At 42.3% G+C, this 25,586-nt stretch overlaps 1 protein-coding gene across 1 annotated transcript in view; it reads right to left on the reverse strand.

Moving 5' to 3' along the window:
- COL6A6 (collagen type VI alpha 6 chain) overlaps positions 1-25,586 on the reverse strand; it is an 84,277-nt gene that overhangs the window by 4,095 nt on the left and 54,596 nt on the right. The window contains exons 25-34 of the mRNA XM_059729355.1: positions 24,262-24,324; positions 24,004-24,054; positions 22,833-22,868; positions 19,135-19,197; positions 17,621-17,683; positions 15,633-15,668; positions 15,508-15,544; positions 11,394-11,950; positions 4,701-4,797; positions 58-729 (exon numbers count right to left, since the gene is read on the reverse strand). Coding sequence (XP_059585338.1) covers positions 58-729; positions 4,701-4,797; positions 11,394-11,950; positions 15,508-15,544; positions 15,633-15,668; positions 17,621-17,683; positions 19,135-19,197; positions 22,833-22,868; positions 24,004-24,054; positions 24,262-24,324 — 1,675 coding nt within the window. The remainder of the gene's footprint in view (positions 1-57; positions 730-4,700; positions 4,798-11,393; positions 11,951-15,507; positions 15,545-15,632; positions 15,669-17,620; positions 17,684-19,134; positions 19,198-22,832; positions 22,869-24,003; positions 24,055-24,261; positions 24,325-25,586) is intronic.

Raw genomic sequence — 25,586 nt, forward strand, 5'->3', positions numbered from 1 at the left:
ATAAATATGGGAATTTAATTAGATAGCCAAGAATAGAACTATAAAGTAATAACTTACTTCGTAAGAGACGTACAAATGCTTTCATAAATCTCTCTATGTATCCAAGATCAGGCTTGTGAATTCTGCCAAGCTGAACCAAATGCTGTTCTAAGGGAATGCTAGCAAGCTCTTCCAGTTCTTCGTCATTACACAATGGCCTCAAAGAAATTACAAACAGAGCATATCCTTGGCACTTGGCTGTCATCAATGCTTCCTTTAACATTTCCTTGTCCCATGAACTTGTTTCTCCAGCAGATATGACAATGATGAATTTGTTGTCTCTTGGGTTTGGAGCCTCTGAGAAAATATTTTCCATTACCCACTCAATGGTATATCCAAGAGCAGCTTCTCCATTCAGCTGTTGAAGAGAATTTTTTATATGATTCTGCATTAAGAGTTTACTGCTGTGGGTGACTAAATCAAACTCCATCTTTACTGGACTCTTGTGTGTCCTGGGTTTGAAACCTGGTGTAGCATGGCTCACCATAGCTACTCTATCACCTGTAGCAGAAATAACTGGGTAAGAGGAAATGTCAAAGGCATCAAGTGCTTTGCTGAGGAAGACTTTCACTGTCTCAAATTCATCACTGCTCATTTTCCAGGAGCTATCCAAAATGAAAGCAGCATCCACATAGGTCTGTGGTGGAGAGGGTTCAGGAAGCATACAGGAGGCATCTGGGTTACACTTGTCTGCAAATGAACACAAAAGTAGTAGGTTATCCAGGTTGTAGCTGTATTGGTCTAATGGCAAAAGCAATCAGGACTCATGGTTGAGGTGATATCTTTTATTAGACCAACCAGATTTTTGCAAAATGTTTTTTTTTTGCAAAAATCTAGTTGGTGTAATAAAAGATTTCTAGACTCATGGTTGAGGTGATAAGTAGCATGTATTTCTTTTTATGCAAGTGTAAAAAGAATGGCTGAGCTCTAAGTTCTATGTATTGGCAACAGGGGATGACATGATAGGAGACCTACAGATCGGTGGTCACCTGGGGGACAGTGATCACCAAATAATAGAATTCACCATAAGATGTTGAGTGGGAAAGGTAACTAGTAGGGTGAAAGTGCTAGACTTTAGGAAAGCTGATTTCAATGAACTCAGGCGTTTAGTCAAGGACGCACTGCAGAGTAAGAGTTTTAAAGAGTTGGGAGCCCAGGAAGGGTGGCTGTGCCTTAAGGAAATGATCCTTCGGGCACAGAGGGAGACGATCCTGATGCGGGAAAAAAGGGGGAAAGGGGCCAAGAGGTTTCCTTGGCTGACCAGAGAAATCCAGAGCAGTCTACGGGCCAAAAGGGAGGCATATAAAAAGTGGAAACAGGGAGAGATTACTAAAGAGGAGTAAACCTCCTCTGCTCGCGCTTGTAGGGAGGCAGTTAGACAGGCCAAAGCTACCATGGAGCTGAGGATGGCATCCCAAGTTAAGGATAACAAAAAGTTGTTTTTTTAGATATATAGGGAGTAAAAGGAAGGCCGAGGGTGGAATAGGACCTCTACTAAATGGGCAGAAGCAATTGGTGATGGACAGGGGGGACAAGGCCGAACTCCTCAATTAGTTCTTTGCCTCAGTTTTCCTAAGCGAGGGGCAAGACAAGGCTCTCACTGGGATTGTAGAGAGGCAGCAGCAAGGTGCCAGACTGCCATGCGTAGACCCTGAGATGATGCAGAGTCACTTGGAGGAACTGGATGCGTTTAAGTCGGCAGGCCTGGATGAGCTCCATCCGAGGGTACTGAAGGCACTGGCTGACGTCATTGCACAGCCACTGGCGGTAATATTTGAACGCTCGTGGTGCACAGGCCAGGTCCCGGAGGACTGGAAAAGGGCCAATGTGGCCCCATTTTCAAGAAGGGGAGGAAGGAGGACCCAGGCAACTATAGGCCAGTCAGTCTCACCTCCATCCTAGGCAAAGTCCTTGAAAAAATTATCAAGGCTCACATTTGCAAGAGCCCGGCAGGAAAAATTATGCTGAGGGGAAACCAGCACGGGTTTGTAGCAGGTAGATCATGCCTGACTTCTAGTCTCTTTTTATGACCGGGTTACAAAACACCTGGATGCAGGAGTAGGGGTTGATGTTGTTTACTTAGACTTCAGGAAGGCCTTCGATACGGTATCCCACCCCATACTGGTGAACAAGTTAAGAGGCTGTGACGTGGATGACTACACAGTCCGGTGGGTGGCGAATTGGCTAGAGGGTCGTACCCAGATAGTCGTAGTGGATGGGTCGGTATCGACCTGGAAGGGTGTGGGCAGTGGGGTCCCGCAGGGCTCGGTCCTTGGACCGATACTCTTCAATGTCTTCATCAGCGACTTGGATGAGGGAGTGAAGTGTACACTGTCCAAGTTTGCGGATGACACAAAACTGTGGGGAGAAGTGGACAAACCGGAGGGCAGGGAACAACTACAAGCAGGCCTGGACAGGTTGGACATATGGGCGGAAAACAACAGAATGCAGTTCAACAAGGAGAAATGCAAAGTGCTGCACCTAGGGAGGAAAAATGTCTAGCATACCTACTGCCTAGGAAATGACCTGCTTGGAGGCACGGAAGTGGAAAGGGATCTTGGAGTCCTAGTGGACTCCAAGATGAACATGAGTCGGCAGTGTGATGAAGTCATCAGAAAAGCTAATGGCACTTTATCATGCATCAGCAGATGCATGACGAACAGAACCAAGGAGGTGATACTTCCCCTCTATTGGGCGCTGGTCAGACCGCAGTTGGAGTACTGCGTGCAATTCTGGGCACTGCACTTCAAGAGAGATGCAGATAACCTGGAGAGGGTCCAGGGAAGGGCCACTCGTATGGTTAAGGGCCTGCAGACCAAGCCCTATGAGGAGAGACTTGGGCACCTGGACCTTTTCAGCCTCTGCAAGAGAAGGTTGAGAGGTGACCTTGTGGCTGCCTATAAACTCATCATGGGGGCACAGAAGGGAATTGGTGAGGCTTTACTCACCAAGGTGCCCCTGGGGGTTACAAGAAATAATGGCCATAAGCTAGCAGACAGCAGATTTAGACTGGATATTAGGAAGAACTTCTTCACAGTTCGAGTGGCCAAGGTCTAGAATGGGCTCCCAAGGGAGGTGGTGCTCTCCCCTACCCTGGGGGTCTTCAAGAGGAGGTTAGATAGGCATCTAGCTGGGGTCATCTAAACCCAGCACTCTTTCCTGCCTATGCAGGGGGTCGGACTCGATGATCTATTGAGGTCCCTTCTGGCCCTAACCTCTATGAATCTATGAGTGGATTAGAGCTACTAACCTTTAAGAATTCACATCACAACCATAACAACATCTTAAATTCATGAACTTTAATGTAAAAATTAAATCAGAAAATTAAGGGTTGATCTTGTGAAGTGCTCAGCTTTTTACAGGATCAAATCCCACTACATTAAAATTCCTTCCCATTGGCTACTTTCAGATGACTTGTGACAATTTTGACTATACATATTTCAATATAAATTTAGGACCATAAAGACTTCCAGTGGCTCTGAGAATTAGTTGGGCTATTAAGGAATAAGATATTTGAACAGACTAAAGTCTCTCTCTCTTTATAAACACAGTAGTCTAAAAGCTGTAGTAGGTATCAGAGCACTAAGACTCATTTCCCAAGTTGTTCAAAGTTTATTGAGGAAAGATATTAATTTGAATTGTAGTGGCAATTATCAACACTGAATGTGAAGACATATACTTTGTGTTCCAAAGGACCCTCTAGGAGCTCTTTACTAGGTAGATTTCCTCAGCCTTGATCATATTGCATATCTCTGCATGGAATGCAAAATATATTCACCACTTTTCAAAAATGGATCTCAAGTTCCAACCAGGTCATTATCTCTCTTTAGCAGCATCTGTTCCATGCCTCTTCCTTCCCTCCCCACCGCCCCTCCCTTTTCCTTCTGTCTACCACTCCTTTCATAGCATCTGATGAAGTAGGTTGTTGCGTATGAAACTTCATACCACTCTGAATAAATTAGCCTCTAATGTGCTATCCTGCTCTGCTTTTCGTCCAACTTCAGACTAACATCACTAACCAACTCTGTAAGAGTTTATTGAGCAAGCACAAATTAAATGTGCAGTCACTACTGCACATTAGTGAGCATGTAGGTGCAGACCCTTGTTTACCAAACAGGGCGTTGACCCTGGTGTCTGAATGGCAGAGCAGCTACTGATCCTGCATGAAATATAGTCAGTGGGCCACTGACCTATAAGTAACTACTGCATTTTAACCATGAAGTATCTTGAGAATTTGAATATTTTAATGCATTTGAGTATATTGTCTCATAAGTTTTAAACTTGGCAACACAGATCAGACTAACTGCAAGTTGTCCTTATATCATGAAAAAGTTTTGTTGTAGTTGCTAACTACATTTCATTTAGAAATTCAACATGTAACAAAGAAATAAAGGCCACATAGGCCAATTAACACCACAGGAAGGAGTTCAGTACTTTCTTTAACTGGTTCAGTACTTTCTTTAACACTTTTTTTAACACTGTCCTTGATCAAAGGGACATAGTTAGCTGCATTAAACTGAAGCCAGGCATGAGGCAGCTTAGATTTGTACCTTATAGTCTAACTAAATCAGAAATATTAGCTTCCCTACTAGGCATCACCAAATAATTAGTACATCTCAGTCCATTTAACATTGTTATTTTAAATTGAACACAGCTCTTACCATAACACAGTGTGCAGAGAAGAAATGGTTGTAAAAATGGTATATAGTTCCCTTCTGGATCTATATTTATTACCTGAAACTTTCCAGTGTCATCCATCTAGACAGAACAAGAGAAGGTGGTAGTAAAGCAGGCAAGTGCATCTGTCTTGCACTATTTAAAAACATATAGAATTGTATTCACTTTAGGCATTCTTAGAGAAGCATATTCACTCTTAAGACAACAACCAGAAGTTCAATCACTAATTTGCACATAACCAGCAATAATATATATGGCCTCTGCAATGACAAGCCTCTGTAACCCTGCAATTTTTCTATTATTAGAAAAAAGCTTCCAAATTCTTCCTAACCACAACTTCAGTGATGAATTTATAGTCCAGCTGTGCTGGGCTTTGGCTTGGCATCTCAACAGTAATTATTTTTTTTTGGCATCTATCTCAACAGTGATTTTTTTTTCATTCCTTAGTAGCTGGAGTGTTTCAAATCCTAGAACTAGCCAGCTTATGTTACTTAGAACATTTCTCCTGAAATTGAGTTCACATCAGGTTTCTGCTGAATTAAGTCTGATATGTGTCCAAGAATCCATCTCTGAGTGCTCTTCTCTTCCAAACAGAAAGAACATGTCTCAAACACAGTGAAAAATAACTACTTCAAAAGTACAAGATGCTCCTTACAAAGTAGCTGGGCCTTAGTTTTAAATGGGTCTTTCCATCTCAGTGGGAGTTCTGCCTGCAGAAGAGCTACAGGATTGTGCTTTGCTTGCTGAAGCAAAGGTCCCTGCCACAGATAACATATATTACATCATTAATATATGTCATCATACATCATTAAGTGGTTAATAGTTTAGGCAATAAGTGGCAATAAGTTTAGACTGGCCTAACATCCGTTAGGCCAGCGCAAAGCAGCTAGTATTTGCTTCGGATTCAGTGTCGGCCAATTCGGGGGACAGCGATTTGATTTGGTGATTTGAATCACTGTTCTGAATCGATTCAGTCGAATCTGTTTCGGAGATTTGGCTGCTGCCGAATTTCTGAGTCTCCCAATCAGCCAAGCCCATCCCCCACAACCCGGCAATGGCTGCCCCACCTGCCCCAGCTCCCGGCTCTTTGGGAAAAAAGCCCCGGCTCACCAGGTGCTCCTGGGTGGGTGGGTGGGTGGGTGGGTGGGGGGGGTGATCCCTGCTGCCCCCCACTGCATGGGGGACTCTGCATGAGCACCTTGACCCCCCTACTCACTCCCCCAGCTCCCCCACGGGTGTCCTGCCCAGGCCAGCTCCAGCCCTTTAAGAAAAACAAAACCGGAGAAAAGCCCCACACTCACCGCTCCTGCTGGTGCGGGACGATCCCCGCTGCCCTGAGCCATGTGGGGGGCTCTGCACGAGCCCCACGAAACCCTGAGGCTGCTGCAGGAGTGGTGAGTCTGGGGGCTTTTCTCTGTTTTTTTTTTCCTTAAAGGGCCGGAGCTGGCCATGGGTGGGGGCCCCCCTTGGGGGACTGAGGGAGTGAGGGGGCATCCGGGGGCTTGTGCAGAGCCCCCCATGCAGCATGAGGCAGTGGGGGGGGGCAGCAGGGATTGTCCCCCCTGCCCGGCAGCACCCGGTGAGCACTGGGGCTTTTCTTTAAAGGGCTGGGAGCTGGGGCAGCCACGGCGGGGCTGGGGGAACAGGAGGGCTGGCAGGGGTCCCTCCATGGTCCCTTCCCTCCTCCCCCACCCCTAGTACTTATCAGGACAGAGTCCAGCTGCAGCCACTGGGGACTGCCCGAATCATCAAAGCTCTCTAAGTCTTTTCTGAAGATTCAGAGAACTTTGAATCGATTCAGAACTTGAAATTGGTCCCCTGATTCGATTCAAATTCGGAGATTCGGCCACTGAATTGGGCTGAATCTCCAAATAGAATCACCATCTGAAGCTTTGCACAGCCCTAATATCCATCCAGTTATAAAATGAGACAACCAGCTACAAAATGAATGCTTGAAAATGTGTAACAATTTTATAGCTCATTTCTATCCAGCTTTAATTTGAACATGTAGCAGGGTCCTAAGAATCTGCAAGGCAAGGTATCTCATAATCACTTTTGGTAAATCAAGTCACACAGCCAACAGAATCATCACAAATATTTAAACTCTTAACATATTCCATGTGGGTATATTTTTTTGTTAAAATTGTCTATGAATTAGTGCAACTTTCTTGTCAAGTCTGGAAGAAATCTAGTAATAAAGTTGAACATTGTTTGTAGTTTTGCCTGCTAGCACTTTAATTCTCTTTGAATGGTTTAATAACTGACAAAAAGGTTCACATTGTAACTGAGTTTCCATAATTTTGTTACTACTCATCTTATTTGGGGACAGAATGAACAGTATAAAACTAATTCAGTACAAACAGAAAAAAGCCAATGCCTTTGGTTATTTTTTGCAGAAAAATTCTCTAAACCTGATATCATTTCTTTCTTAGTTTAATTTTGTAATCTTTGTGCTGGACATTCTGTGAATGCTAAATATGACAAGCAATATAGAGGGCACCCAGCTTATCCCCGGATATAACTTCATGTTGTGTCAGTCACATCTGGGATGAATTTAGCTCCAAAAATTTACATATGATATTCTGAACCTGGGATCCTTCTCAAATGTTGGACAACTCAACAATACAGTCTACATTTGTTGCCAGAGTAGAAACGAAAAGTGAGGTAAATAATTACTTCATGAGGGAAGATAAAGGATGATGAGGTAAAGGACATATGAAAGCAACACAGTTGGTCCAATAAAAGATATCACCCTAAGAAAGCCTTGCTTCTTGTATATGAAAGCTTGCACTGTGCATCTTAAACAGATTTCAATCCATGAGGTGAGTCTCAAAAAGAAGAGGCTCATACTGAAAATTCTCCAAAGGCTTTCAGCATATATTTAAGGATTTTACGTTTTAGCCAACACTGATGTAGAAGCATGTTAAGACAAATTGTTTAAGACATCTGCTAATTCCAGATTTCTTGTGCCAAATCCTGCCTTGAACTCTTTCAGCTTTTCTAAAGTCAAGATCTCCAGTGTTTTGCCTGTTTGTGTGGGGTTTTTTTTAACACTGCTGTATTAAACTGTTTTCCCTTAAAAAGTATCTTTATAGCATTGTGGTTTTGGATCCCAGCTCCTCTCCTTACATGATTTCTTTGGAAATCTATGGCAGATGCCAACATGTTTTACTGAAAAATCACTTTAGCTGCAATATAACTCTAGAGACTATACAAACTGTACAATTCCCATTGGCTTTTTTTTCCTCTTTCAAATAAAAGTTGAATCTCTTCCTTCCTCATCATGTCACAGCAGGACAAATGAGTCTAAAGTGCCCTGAATAAAGACAGTCATGCAAGGGAATGAATCTGACGTGTTCCTATGACAGAGAACATCTTACAAAGTTCTTGTAACATTTAGCCCCCAAAAGTGTTATCCTAATACAGCAGTTTGCAACCATTTTAGACTCAAGGTTACCCCTTGTTAGAATCAAGGAACCCCTCAGAAAATGCCAGCTCTTAGCTTTCACTTTTTTGAATATGCTAAATAATAGAGCAATTCTTTTGTTGCAAAGAACTCAGAAAGACCACAACAGGTCAGAAGGTTTTAACACTACCGATTCCTAATTAAAATCTCTGGGTTTCTCTTGAGACTCATGTTTGTCCACTTAACAGTGCTAACATTTGCATAGGACCCTGTGCCACCCTTGAAACCATCTCATGGCACCCTGGTTGAGAATCACTATCCTAATAAAATATTAGGGCCATGAATACCTGGAAATCTCACCAAAGAACAAGAGAGATTGCTGGGCAGGAACCATATCCAAAAATAGTTTACTAAGCTATGTTACAGCAAGTATAAGACAGGAAAAAAGAGGAAAAAAAGCAAAACTGGTATTTCCTGCCACTATTCAACCATAGCTTAGTCTCTCTGGAGAAACAAATTTTTTTCCAATTCCTCTTTTTCTTGTTAAACTCTTCTGCTAAAAGATGGTTTTGTAAAATGTTGGACTCCACATTCAGGGATTTCCACACCAAATTTGCCCAGTTTGCCATACGGTGCTTCTGTGTGGAAATTCTACCAATTCAACCTCATCCATGACTGTCAAACTGGGGTCTTTCCATTTCATGTATTATCAGCAGTAGTAATGAAAATTCTTCAAACCAAGGTTTGCCCTCGGCTTCAGCTGTGCAATCCCTTTGTCTTGAGGTATCTATCTCATCAGTGACATGCATTAGCTACTACATAATTACAAATCATGATTTTTCTTTACAGACTATTGAACCTAATTTCTACCATTTCTTGATTCAATGACTGTTACACAATGAACTATTTCTGGCTAAAAAGAGAGCCCAGGTAGAGAGCTGTACAGCTGTCAAACTCTCAGGCCTTTATTCTCCACTACTTTGCACCTCAGGCTCTCATTTACTGCCTTTCCCCATTGTGGTAATGCACTCACTTTACACGTGGGTGAATGATAGGGCTGTACGAGGCTCTGGACAGAGCTTTGGATCCAGAGAAGCTTCAGACACTTCAGCATCTGAAGCAGCACATCCTGATCGATGTTAGGAACAAAGCCTAACTGGCTTTGTTAGGCTTTCTGAAGCAGTTCGGAGCTTTCAAAGCACTTCGGAAAAGCTTTGGAGCTGCCTCAGAGATCCAGCCATAGGGTATAATGGGGAAACAATTAAATATGTATGACTTTGTTGGGTGAAATTTGCAGGGGTTGCAGCCTCTACTGAGAGCACGAAGCCTGCCAAGTTTCAAGAAGATCGGTGCAGAGGTTCAGGGGAAACTGCACCCCAAATTCTTGAAAGCAAAACTGATGTCACGTGTATGTATTACATCACAGGGGGGTGAAAACTGCAGAAGTTGTGGCCCCTGGTAAGGCCACAAAGCAAGCCAAGTTTCAAGAAGATCAGTGCAGGAGCTCAGGGAGAACTGCACCCCAAATTCTTGAAAAGCAAAACTCATGTCACGTCTATGTGTTACAACACAGGGGGGTCAAAACTGCAGGGGTGGTGGCCTCTGGTGAGGCCACAAAGCCTGCTAAGTTTCAAGAAGATGGGTGCAGGGGTTTGGGGAAACTGCCCCTCAAGCTGTGGACAAGCAAAACTCGTGACATGGGTGACACTGCGTGTGTTAAGGCGTGGAAGGGTGACAGCTGCAGGGATGGTGGCCCCTGCTGCGGCCACGAAGCCTGCCAGCTGTTAAAGAGATCGGTGCAGGGGTTCTGGCTTCTGGGGCCCTGCAGCCCTAGCTGCTGACAGGCAAAACTCGTGACACGGGTGCTTGTGCAACTGTCTGCCTTGGGGCTGGGAGACACTACTGCAGACCTGGCTGCTAAGCTACTGTGTTACCAGTTACTAATCAATCATGATTCACTCAGGGACCAGCTCAATACACAGGACCTAGTTAATGTAAACCAGTTATTTAACATCAATTAACACCTAACAAAACCACAGACTAAGGAGAGGAAAGAATCAATGCAGACAATTAGCTGCCCCAAGACAGACACAGTCAGTTGCACAAGCACCCATGGCACAAGTTTTGCCTGTCAGCAGCTAGGGATGCAGGCCCCCCCACACCAATCTCCTCGACAGCTGGCAGGCTTTGTGGCCACAGCAGGGGCTACCATCCCTGGAGCTTTCATCCCGCTGCACCTTAACACACCCATGTCACGAGTTTTGCTTGTCTGCAGCTTGAGGTGCAGTTCCCCTCAAACCCCCACACCCTCTTCTTGAAACTTGGCAGGCTTTGTGGCCTGAGCAGGGGCCACCACCTATGCAGTTTTCACCTCACTGCACCTTAGCGCACACAGGGTGATCTATGGCATGAGTGTTGCCTGTCAGCAGCTTGAGGTGCAGTTCCCCCCCAAACCCCTGCACTGATCTTCTTGAAACTTTGCAGGCTTTGTGGCTTCACCAGGGGCCACCATTCCTGCAGTTTTCACCCCCCTGTGGTGTAACATACAGATGTGACATGAGTTTTGCTTTTAAGAATTTGAGATACAGTTTCCCCCAAACCCTTCTTGAAACTTGGTAGGCTTCATGCTCTCAGTAGAGGCTACCACCCCTGCAAGGCTCATGATTCATCCAAATCAGACATTAAACAACAAAGTTATAGATATTTAATTGATTCCCCATTATACCCTCTGGCTGGATCTCTGAGGCAGCTCTGAACCTTTGGAGCTGCTTCGGCCAGATCAAAGCAGAAACCCGGTCCAGAGCTCTAGATTGGATCCCTGGCATCCAAAGCGGCTGGATCTGAAGCTGGATCAGATCGCTGCCAACTTGCACAGGCCTAGTGAATGACCTCACAAACTATAAGGCAGTAGTGATTCAGGCTTATGGTCTTGAATGCATTTTGATAAAATACTTAGATTAAGAGGCATGCTCTAAAATTCCAATTCAGCATATGCACAGTCCTTATTCTAGTAGTTTTATTGCAGTGAATTAAATCGCTAGCTTTAATATAAATCATTAACATAGGAGTTGCAAGATTTGACCCCAGATACAGTTACAGGTAATCGATACAAATGGACCAAATTTGTGCATAGTATACCTCTATAGAAGACCATGAGTTATACCAGAGATGAATATGACCCCATGGGTTTTGAATGCTGTAAAATATTATATTCTTTCAAGGTCTTTTTACTTATCAAACATAAAAAATAAAACATTATTGGCTTTCTTACCTTAAAGGCCTGATTGACATTGGGTACATCATTGAAAGCAATAACTACTGGAATGATATCTAATGCTCTATACTCCAGAACCGCTGTATTAATCAAAGATGCATCTGCAGATGGCCCATTGCTGAAAAACACTGCTATTTTTCTTACATTAGGAGCCTGCAGAGTTCTCTTGAAGACATGCCTGGCAATAAATCTCATAGCACTGCCAATATGCCGGACAGTCTTGGATCTCTGATGAGACAGATTTTTTACTTCTTGAATGAAATGTTTCTTGTTGTAGAACTCTGAGAATCGGATCACGTAGTGTGTATGTGAACCATACTGCATCACGGCAACTCTAGCTCCAATGGGGCAGTTGCTGTCTCTCGTTCTGGTGTCAGTCACTATTGATATGACTATGTCTTTCATCCTTTGGAATATCTGAGGGGTGACATCCTCAGATAAGTCTAAGGCAAACACCAGTTCTGTTGGATACACTGGACATTCTGGTTTCCCTATAACATAAAAAACAGATGGTTGTTGAACATGATCCAAAAATTTTAAAAAAGCAAGTGTTTACTATTTATTTTTACTTCCCATGGAGCTGTGATATAACATGATGATACAAACTCACCATGCAGAAAGTGGTACAAAGGTGTTGGGCCATAGTTCAGGTGTTGGGCCATAGTTCAGGATTGAAACATGGCCTTTTCCTCAAGTACAACTGCAGTCCCTGCATTCTTTCAAAAGGGAGACTGCTCCTTTCAGAATAGGAGCCAAGGGAGGGGCAGGGAGAATTCAAAACTGTTTTTTCTGCTTTACTTCCTCATGAATTATATGCCTACAAAACTGGTGAAATACAGAGGTGAGCAGGGAGCTTCTCCCTTCCCATAATATATCCTGAGACAATCATTTCTGGAGCTCTGCCTGTGGAAATGCTGCCCCCACTGCAGGGACCTAACGGTGTCAAGCACAATCAAGTTGACTATGTTTATATTGTTTCTTACTTAACAGCACCAATACATTTTGGTAATTTCCATTAAAAAAAACACATCTCAGTGTTTCCAATGACTTCAAATGGCAGAGGCATGTGGTAAGAAAGATAGAAGATACTGGACTTCAAGGGAAGGGTTATTTAGTTTATAGTCTGTCTGCGTCTTTCCCAGACCTGAAGAAGGGCACTTCATGCCTAAAACCTTGTTAAACATCTCTCCCATCTATACTGTAGGTCCAATAACAGATACCACAAAGCGTTGTACATTTCCTGGACCATCATGGCTACAACACCACTTCAACCCTACAGGACTTAAAAGAAAGCCAGTGAAATACGAAGATTACTGTAATTTTAACACTTGGCAGGCAGAGGCTGTAAAGCAGACTAAGGTGGTTCTCAGACAGAGAACATTACAGCACAGGAAGAAATACTATGAAGATAAAAGCAACAGAAGATGATCAGCTAAGTGGGCTGGAATGGGGAGTCAGTTGTAGGAGCGCAAGCTAGTTTACTTGAGAGAATCACAGAATCATTAAGTGGTAGGACTTCAAGTTGTCCTCTAATCCATTGCCAGAACTGAGGCAGGATATGCCACATATGCCTAGGCCGTGCCTGACAAATACGCATCTAACCTGCTCTTAAAAACAAAGCTTTTCAAACCTTTCTCCCAGCTCATGCTTTCTAAACTTTCTACACTGTTGTTGATGCTGGAGCCTTTTCCTATGTTATTAGTATCACTTCCAATGCTGATTCTGATTTGGAATAGAGTGCTTCAGAGCCCTGGCGAGGTCAGATGATAATGACATGGACCTGAACTATATTGAAAGGGAAAAGGAGGGAGGAAAATGGGATGAAGATCAGAACACAGGCAAAAAAACAAAGAATTGGCAAGCCTGGGGAACAGAACGTAAAACAGAGGTGGACAGAGAAGAACTTAAGATATAAACAGATAGAGTGAGAATTTAGGGGGAGGTGAGTAGAGGACAAAGTACTGAGAGAGCAAGTGGACATAGAAATGCGTAGGTTCAGGGACTGGAGCAGTCTCTTGCATCTTCAAGACACACCAACAAGAAGACATAAAGGAAAGAAAATAATGCAGGGAAAGAGATATGCTATTAAGATAAAGAAAAGAAAAGAAAAGAAAAGAAAAGAAAAGAAAAGAAAAAAAGAAAATGCCTTCAATTTGGCAATTGCAACATTCTAGGGCGTCAGCCAAATGGGGCCTAACAACTCCAGAAACAAATGAAATAAAGGATTGGAAATGCTAGTGATTTGAAGGCAAGTGATTTAGAGACATGCAATGATTTACAACAGTGGCCTGAATTTCAGAGATGCTGATCAAAGGTAGGTTCCACTGAATTTAATGAACTGAAAGTGTCCAGCAGCTCTCAAAAATCAGGTCATAAATGGAAATGAAATAACTTAGGGGACTGCAGCAATAGTCCCTTATAGCAGCTCAGTTATTTATCCCTTATAGCAGCTCAGTTATTTTCTAGCTACATCTAGAAAATCAGATAATAAAATAGGCAAAAAGGGGGGGAAAACAACTCTTATTTATGCAGTTTTATTTGATGGCTATGTTTAGCCGCTGAACTCTGCCGATATTAGTCAATCTGGATTTAGATGATCCGGACTTGCTGAAGTGCTCAAAAGCAAAAGCAAAGCAAAGCAAAGCAGATTGAATTTTTATTTTTAAATCTCCATCAGTATAACATGCTCAGAGGAAAGTCAAAGAGAAAGGAAAGCAAAACTCTGCAACTGCAGGAAGAAAAGTTTGATAGTTTGAAAAGCAGTGACAAAATGGGCAGGGAGCAAGTAGCATACTTTTTTATGGAACTATAGTTTTAGTGCTCAGTTAGCCAGAGAAAAACCATAATTGATCTACCAAAAAGCAAAACTCCAGAACAAAAAAATTGGTTTTAGCTACTCAGGCTTCTGCCTAACTATCTTCACTAGAAGCATTAATACGTTTTACTATTTTGATTAAAATAAGTGGTACTTACCACTCCAACAACCTGAACATAAAAAGGGAAAAGAAAAGGAAAGGAAAAGGAAAAATATATATTAGCAGATTAAAAAAAAAATATATATATATATTTCTAAAATACCTTTAAAAATAAAACAATTAGTGATAGACATTGCCCACACATTATTTCCCAGAAATCCTTGTGAATGGAAAAATCTCTCACTGGATTACGTATATTACATGTACTGAGAGTTCAGGATCTGGTCATTATTTTGCTCTGTATGTACCTACTATAGATTGGGACAGTTCCTGTTTTTCCACAGAGTTTGGGGCAATAATAGATGTTACTCAGAAGATCAGCAAAACTCCTGAGTTTTTGCTATGGCAGCGCCTATAGTTAGAAATACTGGGCTAAAACACTCCAATATGCTCTCTAATATTCTCTGCTCCCAAATATTCCCAACTCATCTGAATTGTCACTGAAAATTAGGACTACTCACATGAACAAGGATGTATGAGCAGGCCTATGACCTGTATAAAGCAGTGGTTCTCAACCTTCTAACCCCACAAGCAAGATCATGCAGGTGGAGTCGGTCCACATGGTATATCTAGCATGGGGTTAGCACACTGGATCTAGACATGGAGTGACCCCATGGATCTGGCCACATGCACCATGGATCTGACCCTGCATGCACTGGATCTGACCCTGCATGCTGGAGTGGCCCAACACATGCTAGCCCAGCTCCACGCACCAAAGTGACCTAGCATGCAGGACCACTTTATCACGCCCATGGGTCCAGAAATGTAGTGGCAGGGGACCAGTGGCAGTATCATTGCAGTGGCTTCCAGAGCCTCAGTAATTAACACTGACACTGTTCCCCCATCACCAAATTTCCAGACCTGTGGGGAGCCCTGCATGCCAGATGACATGGCCCTGTGGGCTGGATTTGGCCCACAGGCCAGAGGTTGAGTACCACTGTTATAAAGGATTGATTTATGCCACTCAGTTGCAGATTGAGTAATTGTGACACACGCATTCCTTTGAAGGACACATGAGCCATCCTCGTTATTCAACAAGGCATCGATTATTCCTAAGTGCCTACTAAGAATTTATTTATCTTCCCCCAGCATATCATTTTAGCTGTTAACACTACACAGGAAGATGCAGTACTTACGGCTGTGGTTGCGTACATAGTTAATTAGGCCACACTCCTGTGGGTAGAAAAAGGAAAAATGAAAGTGCTCATCTGGCCAAGTGATTTCTAAACTCCTAAAAATAGACTATGCTAGAGATACCTACTGGAAATGAGGACTCTCCTTTTGGTCCTCTTGGCCCCTATAAGAACAAAGGTTACAGATTACTACTTCTCTTCAAATAGTTTCACTCCATAGTTAATGACAATAAGCTGTAAGAATGGCTCGAGATAAGCCAATTGAACTATTTTATCTCTGATTGTGTATCATATTGTTGTAACCTTAAGAATTCCAAAATCATTACAGCTGCTACTGTTTCAGTCTGGATATTTTATTTTGGGGAATTTGAGAGAGAAAGAACGAAGAATAAATAAAAATGTACATGGGGAGAAGTACTTAGTGGGCACATCTATATATGCATATTAATGTGATGCAATAAATTCTGGCACATATTGTGCTGGAGTTTATTGCTCTTGGGTGCTGCGTTTACAAATGCACCCAGGACCACACCATGTTGACAACTGGGGCTACCTGCCAGTCTGGAGCTGCCTCAACCCAGCTCAACATGCTGTGGTGGAGCTGGCTGGGGCACGAGGGTGCTCCAGTGTGGGTCTAGCTGGCAGGCAGCCCCCACACTGAAGCACCCTTGTTCCCCAGCCAGCCACATCAGCATCTACTTGTGCAGTGCTGCAGAGTAAAAAAAAACAAAACTCACAGCAGGATAGTACTCCACTTGCAGTGGAGTTAATTAGTTTCCTATGGCTTAATAGGGCCACACATGTAGACACAGGACATTTACTGCAAAGTGAATTAGTTTACACCACAGTAAACATCTCATGTAGATATGTCCAGCATGCTTAAAATTCAGATCTAACATCACTGCTCCTAAACATCAATGTATCATAGCAGGAAATTAACTGGGTATTTTATTTGACCAGGATTGAAAAAAAGACTCAGGTTTGAGTGGAGTCTAGACACAATTTCAGAGGGAGCGTCTACATATTGCTGTACTGCGATGATGTCACTGTATAGTGTGCTACGGTGATGAAGTGATCATGTGGGTCTTCACGTGATTGCCTGCTACCTCTCCATAGCGGCACACTCCCTGCTTATAGTCTTCTGTTATGGCAACGTAGCAGGCAAATTTAAGCGTGCACCACCCGCACAGAGCGGGATGAGCGGCTACTGCGCTGTGCTTTAGTACTTCCATAAAGGAAGAAGTACTAAAAGCACGGCACCGTAGCAACATCATAGATGTATGGCGATGTATAGATGCACCCAGAGACGAGTGAAATCTTGGCATAGCTACTTTGATCCTAGCTTTCCAGTTAAGCATTATAGACTAATTTGAAACCCAACATAAGCCATGATTAGAACTTCAGGCTTGAATAGAAACAATTCCAAAGGCAACTGGATACCCTGAAATTTGAGCCTGGCCCTTGGTGCTGTCAACAGGTGCCTGGCAGAAGAGTTACATATATTTCTTACTTATTGCTTTTTTAAAAATGAACAACAAAACAAAAAAAAACATGTTTGGCATTCTGAATATTGTACTTAAAGTTCCTTTTTTCAGAGGAGGCACACTTAGGGACATCAATATTGTTTAAATTTGCACATAAAGTTAATCACATTTGTATGTGTAATCAGCTACCCGGACTTGGGTGTCTAAATAATAAATAATGCATGGCATGCCCTGATTGATGCTTTCAGGAGCACTAATATGGACACGCAATTGTATTCATGAACTCTGGGTCCTCCTTTTTTTCTGAAAATCTGACCCTTGCCATGGTAGCTCAGAGTATTACACAATATTTTCATATAAACAAATATGCATTTTCATACTGCTGGCAAGAATATAGAATTCACGCTTCAAAATGACATAATCAAGCAGCTAAGCTCCCATTCCAAATAAATGTTGATGTATTAATTGTTTAGATCATTACATCCAGATTGTAAATCTAGGACAAAAAACCTCCCAAAAGTTAATATCATCACTGAGCAACTTCCTATCTAAATTTAAAAGAGCAGCTTTTCATGTAACGTAAATACATACAGATATAAAAATCACACACACTTTATATAATAAGTTCATACCCTACGTCCTTGATGTCCTGGGTCTCCTGGATCGCCTATTTTCCCAGCATTGCCTGCAGGGCCCTGAAAACATTGGTATAAATGATAATCATAGTGACAATCACAATAAATTGTATAAACTTCTTGAGCTTCCTCCGGGTCTTGAGCCCAATTCTCCTTCTCTTTAATACCACTTCTTAATGCCATCCTTTTAATACTGTCCATTTAATTCCACTGAATTCAGCAAAGGTATTCCTGGTTTAATGCCAAGGCCTATATAATTTCAAGTGTAACCTTTTTGAAAGAGGAAAAGTGTAGAGGGTGGCATCCTACAGTGGTGTTACAAAGTGGGGTGATCAGGGCAGAAGCAAAAATAACAGCTTCTGCCTTGCTAGCCTGGCCACAGGCAGTGCATCCCCTGATTCAGCCTTGTATACCATTGCCGCACCACTCAAGTGCAGCTATGCCTCTGGCATCACATTACTACTTTTTTGTGGCTGAATCCTAGCAATGCTTACTGAACAGTGACAGGGATTCCCTTCCTTCTCAGTACAACCATGGGAAAGTCATGTCATTTCCTTTGACTCAGCTTTCTCCCTGGTAAAATGTCTGTTTATCTCAGAGACACCAGAGAGTTAAATTCATTAACGTTTGTCATGGGTATTGAGATAATTGGATTGAAATTGCAACTGAAGACCTGCGTCCTTTGCTATGCACCCCTTGATCTCAAACAGACTTTGCACAAGGTCTGCACCAGAGAGGCTGGGCTGGGAGTGGCTGCAGTAAAAACAGATATGCTGGTCCATGGTTTCTTCATGCAGGCAAACCAGTTTAAAAAACTTTTAAAGCTCATTCTATTCTGCTTCAGCAGCAGACTGACCTAGGAATAGCCCTGATTTCTGTGAGTGCTTTGGAAAGAGCTTCTCTTGGCCTAGAAGTGACAAATGTACACTCCAAATCAATGTATACTTTTACCACCAATGGCTTGCAGCTGTCAGCCCTGGATCTATTTTGTTAATGTCTGTGAACAACATATTCATAAGTGCCTAGATGATTTAGGACCATTAGTCTCATTGTTTTTTCATGGAGATACAGCAAAAGTCCTGAAGTGACCCCACAATGAAAGAAATCCACAACTTTCCTGGGCAGTCTACTCCACTGTTACTGTTCTTAATAACAAAGAAGATTTTTTTCCCCCTGAGATCTAATCTAAATCTGCTCTGCTTCAGTTTGAAACCATCCTTCATGCCCTGCCTCCAGTGGTAAAGAAGATCAGTTGCTTTCTCTCCTCTTTGAGGCAGCTCTTCAAATATTTGAAAACTGATTTGATGTCCTCACTTCAGAGGGGTAACAACACAACTAGGTGCCTGGGACATCTGCAACACATGTGGGGAACGGCAACTTACAGCTGCTGCCGAGTCAATGGTGCAACAGGGTGGGTGTAACAGCAGCATTATTTTCCACCCTGTCCTAAACCCACACGTCAGCTCCAAGAACAATTCAGCATTGATAATTTAGTATACATTGTTACTTGCCATTTTTCCCACATTTCCTTTTGGTCCAGGCTCACCAGGAATTCCTGCATCACCCATTTCACCCTAATTAAAATTAGAAACAGCAAAATTGAAGCATGATCAAAAAAAGCAATTCATGAAAGAAGTTTAAATGGCAGCTTATTTCCCCATTTTTACATCCCACTTCTAGAGGCAGAAAAACATATAGGTTAGGTTACATGAGAATTTTACAGCCACACACAGGCCTACATACTTGTACAGGAAACCTACACTAGGATGAAAACAATACAGCTGAACTGTTTTCACATAACTGCAGGAGAAAACCTTCAGAAAAACAGAGAACAAGGTGCAACTTTGACATAAGACACAGCTGAGCCAATGGGAAACATTTACGTTCTTATCCCTGCACTCTGCAAATGCTTTTCTTTCTGGTCTGCTACCAGAGTAACACCCAGGAGAACTTGGGTACAGACTTTTCCATACCTCCTCCCTATCCTGACCCAGCCCTCCACCAAAAGTGGCTGGGAAAGATTTGCCCTTAGACCCCAAATTAAAACTCTAGATCAGAACATCTTTGAGCTTCAAAGGAGTGGGGCAAGCTCACAGTTCAAACCCAGATATGGATCCAAAATTTGATTTATAGCTGGTTCTTTTCTCTCCTAAAGCCTGAAACAAAATTCCAGATCCCATTCTGAATTTTGCAGCCTAAGCTTTCATCTAATATAACTGGATGCTGGCCCAGTACTGTATTTATATTTACACTTCAATTGCGAAACAAATATTCCAAGTATTGTTTAATGACTGCAGAATAGTCAGAAGTGAGCAGGAGGATTTTGTTACATTTTATTATTTTTAACTAGTACTTGTATGGAAGCCCTATTTGTTCAGTGGTGGAGGCATGAAAATATTCTTCAGGTTAGGTTGATTTTGGCATCTACCTGTGAGAAACTCTAAACTAAAGTGCAACAGTTTGAATGCTTTACTTCACTGATGCTCAGCTGCGTAAGCTTTTTGTACGACTGCTTACTAGATTCAAATCTCCCAGATTCTCCAGCCTCTTCTAGCTACTTTATACCTCCTCAGGGACACATAATGGGTCTTGAGAGTGCAAAACTACATGGAAAGGTACCTTACTAGGGCAGCAGAAATGCTGATATAACTATGAAAATTTCCTGGTGGTGCTAAGCCAGAGTAACTGATGATATACTATTTTCTTCCCCCAGGATAGCAGAGAATCAGGGGTAGAATAGATTATGTTTCAAGTCATGAATGGCGCATGCCTCTGGTGGCTGGGGGGCATGGTAGCAGCAGGAGTGCGGTGGTGGCAGCAGTAAACGAGGGAGCTCCAGCAGACGCTGCTGGTGCTGTTGGTGGCAGCAGGATGGGGGGGCTGACGAGCACCAACCAAGGGTTGGTGAGCTCCCACAGTCACTGCCAGCAGTGTTGGTGGTGGTCAGTGGGGATTGCGGACCGCCTGCAGGTGCTGTTGGTGGCATCGGCGGCAGGGTGGCGAGTGGTGACTGCCAGCAGGCGCCACTAACACTGTCACAGGGGGTGCACCGTCGTGCTCAGGGAGTGCACATGCACCCCCGTGCTCCCCCTATGTGTTGCCCCTGGTTCAAGTCCATCATGAGCTGGCAGTTTCTATCTGAAAAGATCAGTCCTGTTGCCTTGACAAATGGTCAGACAATCCTACATTGTTGAAGTCAAGGGAATTTTGTCATTCATTTAACTGGTAACAGGATCAAGCCCTTAGGCTGCAATATTTATACTAGGGAAAAGCTGGTCACCTGCACCAAACAGTCCTGGGATCAGAGGGACAGAAATCTTTCCTTGCCTTGAATCAAGCTCTGCCAGTCCCTAGCAGCTAGCCTCAGATATAGATTCATCCTAACTGTAATTAAAATATTAACGGCAGAAAATTCTACGAGGAAAAACAAGAGAATGGAAGGAAAAGCCTGAGGTTTTACATTCTTCTTTGGCATTTCTTCATAGTTAGGGATGATTGTCTTCCATGATTGTCTTATCTGTGTGTCTGAAGATGATTGCTGATGAGGCCCATCTGGGATCGACAGACTCTACTGCAGCTCAGACGCTTGTTGCTGTGTGGGGTGGGTGGCACTGGATTCTTGATTTGGTCCACAAGATGCTGTTTCTGCTGCTCCCGCAGCAGAACATTAACATAACTAGTATGACCCATATTTTTTTCCATGCCTTGTTTAATATATTTTCCCTCAAAGAATCTATGGCTACTTACAGATGTTTAAAAAAACAAACAAAAAACCCACACTTTACCAGAAGAAGCAACGCGTTACTTCAACCCAGTTCTGCAGTGGTTGTAAAGATCAGGTGCTTCAGTGGGGCTTTTTGGCACTTTCAGCTAAAGCTGATTTAATCAGCTATTAGATAAAAGCGCCAAAAAAGCCCCGCTTAAGTGCCTGATTTTACAGACACTGAACCACAATGTTTTAAGTAATTTGCTGCCTCTCTTGGGCATGCCTGGGACTCAGGGCGGGAATGCGTTGAGTTTAAAGCGCTGTTTTGGGTGGGGGGAGTTTACAGCTGCAAGTACCCTATTGTATCAGCACATTGTATGGTCAGCACGTGAAAGTCTAGAACTGCTAGAAGCTAAGGTTGAATGCATCAGACTTTCTTGTGTTTAGTTTTAATAAATTTGAGACTTTGGGAGCTTTTCTATGAAAAATCCTTCACTCTTCAAAGGAGGCAATTTTCATAGTTTTGTCAACAGTCATGGTCTGTACATTATATTTTCAACCCATTGCATAAACTTCCCTTAGGCATGCTCTAGGGGATGAGATGATCTGCTATAGATATAGCAGAGTTCACTGACACTTATGTAACATATCTATGTTATACTTCATATTAAATTTTCATATAGCGCAGTTTTCATATAAATGATTTTAATAGTCAATTTGTGCTTAGCATACAGATTTCTACACATTATACGATGGTCCACATGGATGGATAAGAAACAAAATATTGGATTTTTGGCATAAAGGTGGATGGCTAGACTATGTAATTGCTAACGCTGTCTGCTACCTGTTGCACTAGTGACAGAAAGATGTGAGATAGGGGCACCTGCTTCCCAATCAGCAGGTGCAATTCGTAGCTATTCCCAAATTCGGATGATCCTGACTTAGAGTCATTTTTACAAATAAACTCATAGATAACCTCCAATAAGTAACATGTCTAAAGGCTTAAACATTGTTAAAATAGTCCAGGCCACGGGTGGGCAATTCACAGCCTAGGCTGGAGCAATTAGATCAAGTCTCTGGAGCCGTGGCCTTGTCAGTGTTTAGCTGCAAGGGGCTCTGCCTTCATGGCCACAGCCAGGCATGGGGGCTTTAGTGGAGGGGGCTCTCTCCCTCTACTGTACTGCAGTTGACTAGTATGGGCTCATTCAGAGTGGTGCTTTCCCTATATTAAACCACAGCTAGGTAGCAGGGAGAAGCTGTTTGGGCAATTTCTAGCATAAACTCCTGACAGTGACTGGATATTCCTCCCATAAAAAGACAAGACGGTTTCCTGCTATTTTACCAAAAAACTACCAAGGAAACTAATTTCCATTCTTAAAATCTCCATTCTGTTACCCTGGGTTTAGATTAGTAAAACCTGAACTACAACCGAGTTATGGGTGCAAAAATGTTATAACAGAATGGAGAATTAGGAAGCTGCAATCTTGATGCAAAGTACAATACCTGCATTCCAGTATCTCCAGGGCATCCATTTTGTCCCTGTTATTTACAGTAGAAAAGTTAAAATGTTATTATACTGGTAATATATAGATAGACATATATAGTGTGTCATATATAAAGAGACATAAAATATATCACATTGTTCTTCCTGTTCAGTTTTTTAACCCTATTTCTCATTGGTTTCTCTGAACTATAGATAGAGCCAGACATGAACAATGACATTGAGTGTGCTGGAGAAAGTTTTATTACTGCTATTTATTATTTTTGAGGTGCCAACATGTACTGTAGAAAATACAGAAAAGACCACCTTTAAAGCAAGTAACTTATAGTCTAAACAGAATGAAACAGCCATTCATACAGAAAAAGCCTGGCCCAATCATTGTTAAAAGTCAGCACAAACAATTGTATTTTTTATTATGTGCTTAGAAGATAATTTCCATGGGGAGGAGGAAGGGTTGAATCGGGTAGTAAAGTGAGTTAATACTGATAGGAGGAGCTATGAAGGACAGAGTTGCATTGATAGAATTAAAAGACTTGAATAAAAAATTCTTGTGTGTCTGGGAGTTGTTACCCATAAAAACAAAAAGGCTGAGGAATCCAGCTTTGGGGCTTCTGCTTTTTCTAGTTTTCTTACATAAGTATTATTTTAAAAGAATACACTAAGGGTGGACTTACTGTGCTGTTCAGTACATAAGCATATGATTGGTCAAGTAGCAAGAAGCTACTATTAAAATACTCGAAAGATATATTTGTCTTGATCTCCTGTAAGAATGGGTTTGAACAAGAAGCTGGCATTGGTTAGCCTGCCAGCCACCTGTAATTGCTCTGAACACTGAGACTGCTCACTCAATATTTGTTTTATTGCTCTTCAGATTGCTTACGCTCCTTTTCTATTGCAATATGCCCCAGACAGACAGAACTTCATGACCATACAAATGTTAGTGAAGTCAAAGGGACTCCATCTGTGTGCAAAGTGATCTGCTTGTATGGATCAGATTGCAGGATTTACATAGTAAAAGATGGCAACAAAAATGGAAAGGTTTATGGTAAAAAGCAAGAGTTTGGGAGACTGACCTCAGATATCAATAGAAAACCACTTTTCTCTTACTGTACATGATTTAAAAAATAATGTAATAAACAGAGTATCCATACATAGTTTCTTTTGCATATTTACCTTTACGCCTTTTCTTCCTACTCTACCTTGTATGTCAATACCATCTTCTCCCTATGAACAGACCATTTTATTTAAATCATGTATCTTTATTTTACTGCACTTTAACGCAATTATTGTTGTCCATATTCATATTCTAATTGACTGTACAGTTGGTCCCTGCTGGTAGCAAAATTCAAATGTTATGAGGGCAGAGGTTACAAATGATTTATAAATGGAAATGCAAGGAGGGGCTGCCCAAAGAGACAATAAATTACATACCTGCATCCCCCGGGAACCATATGGTCCTACAAGTCCTTTTGGTCCAGGTTCACCAGTTTCTCCCTGTCAAATAACAAGAAGTAACGCACTGTGTTAGTCTGACATCAGGCAGAAGGCAGGGAAGGGTGGCTTCTTAGAAACTAATTCATTCAAAAAGGCATAAAGCTTTCATAGGCAACAGCTTGCTTTGTCATAGAATCTCTCCTGCCTTCACCCTGTTAACGAAATTTTTTAAATGATGCCAGATGTCTGAATTGGAATTCACCTTAAACCCTCTGGACATTAGGGCTGTGCAAAACAGCATCATTTCATTTTGATTTCTGTTTTGCTGTTTTGATGGGACAGTGTTTCATTTTGAGTTTCATTTAATTTCAAAAGCGCTGTTCTGTTTTATTTCGTCGAAACTGTTTCAGTGCTGTTTCAATGTTTCGCACATAGGCTATAACGGGGAAACATAAACTGCCTATAACTTTGTCATTTTGGGGCAGATTTGAATGAAAAGAGCAAGGCTGGTAGCCTCTTCTGAGGGAATGAAGCCTGCAAGCTTTCGAGGAGATAGGTGCAGGGGTTTCTTGGAAACTGCACCTCAAGCTAATGACAAGTAAAACTCATGACGTGTGTGACGTTGTGTGTATGTGTTAAGGCATGCCCCCACTGGCGCTGGGGCCTCTACATGATATGGTAGTGTGTGTCAATGAGATCTTCTCCTCCCCTACAGCCTCATCCGGTCCACCACTTTAAATGAAAACAGGTAAAACAATAACTTAGTGAGCAGCACAGTAGCATCAGCAGCATCTCAGGCAGCCAAACTGTGACAGAGCCTTTCTTTCCTCCTGCAGGAGCTTCTTCTCCAGAGTGTGTGTTAAGGTGTGCCCTCATTGTGTCCTACCTCCCTCTTCCCTCCCTACCTCCTTACTTTCTGTTTCCCTGCAGGCAAGCCCAGCTTCAGCTTTGAAACTTGAAACATTTCAAAATGTTTTGGCTGCCCTTGTTTCATTTTGAGGTTGTTCCAAAACCCTTCCTTTTGTTTCAATTTCATTGTTTCAAGCTCGAAATGAGTCAAAACAGCATTGAAATGAAACAGCTGGCAAAATTTCACACAGCCCTACTGGACATGATTAATCTCTCCAATATTAAAATCTACTGAATACAGTAAAACCTTCAACCCAAAGTCCCAGAGTTTTTACAGTAAATCTCATTTCCATTGCTATGGCCACATTGTCTCCTTGTATTGTTCATGCAACTGCTACTGAGAACAAAGACCTGATCCACCAGCAAGATTATTAGGCAGGAATACACAGATTTAATTTTAAAACCATCTCAAT

This window comes from Alligator mississippiensis, chromosome 5 (assembly GCF_030867095.1).
Source record: "Alligator mississippiensis isolate rAllMis1 chromosome 5, rAllMis1, whole genome shotgun sequence".
Classification (NCBI taxonomy): domain Eukaryota; kingdom Metazoa; phylum Chordata; order Crocodylia; family Alligatoridae; genus Alligator; species Alligator mississippiensis.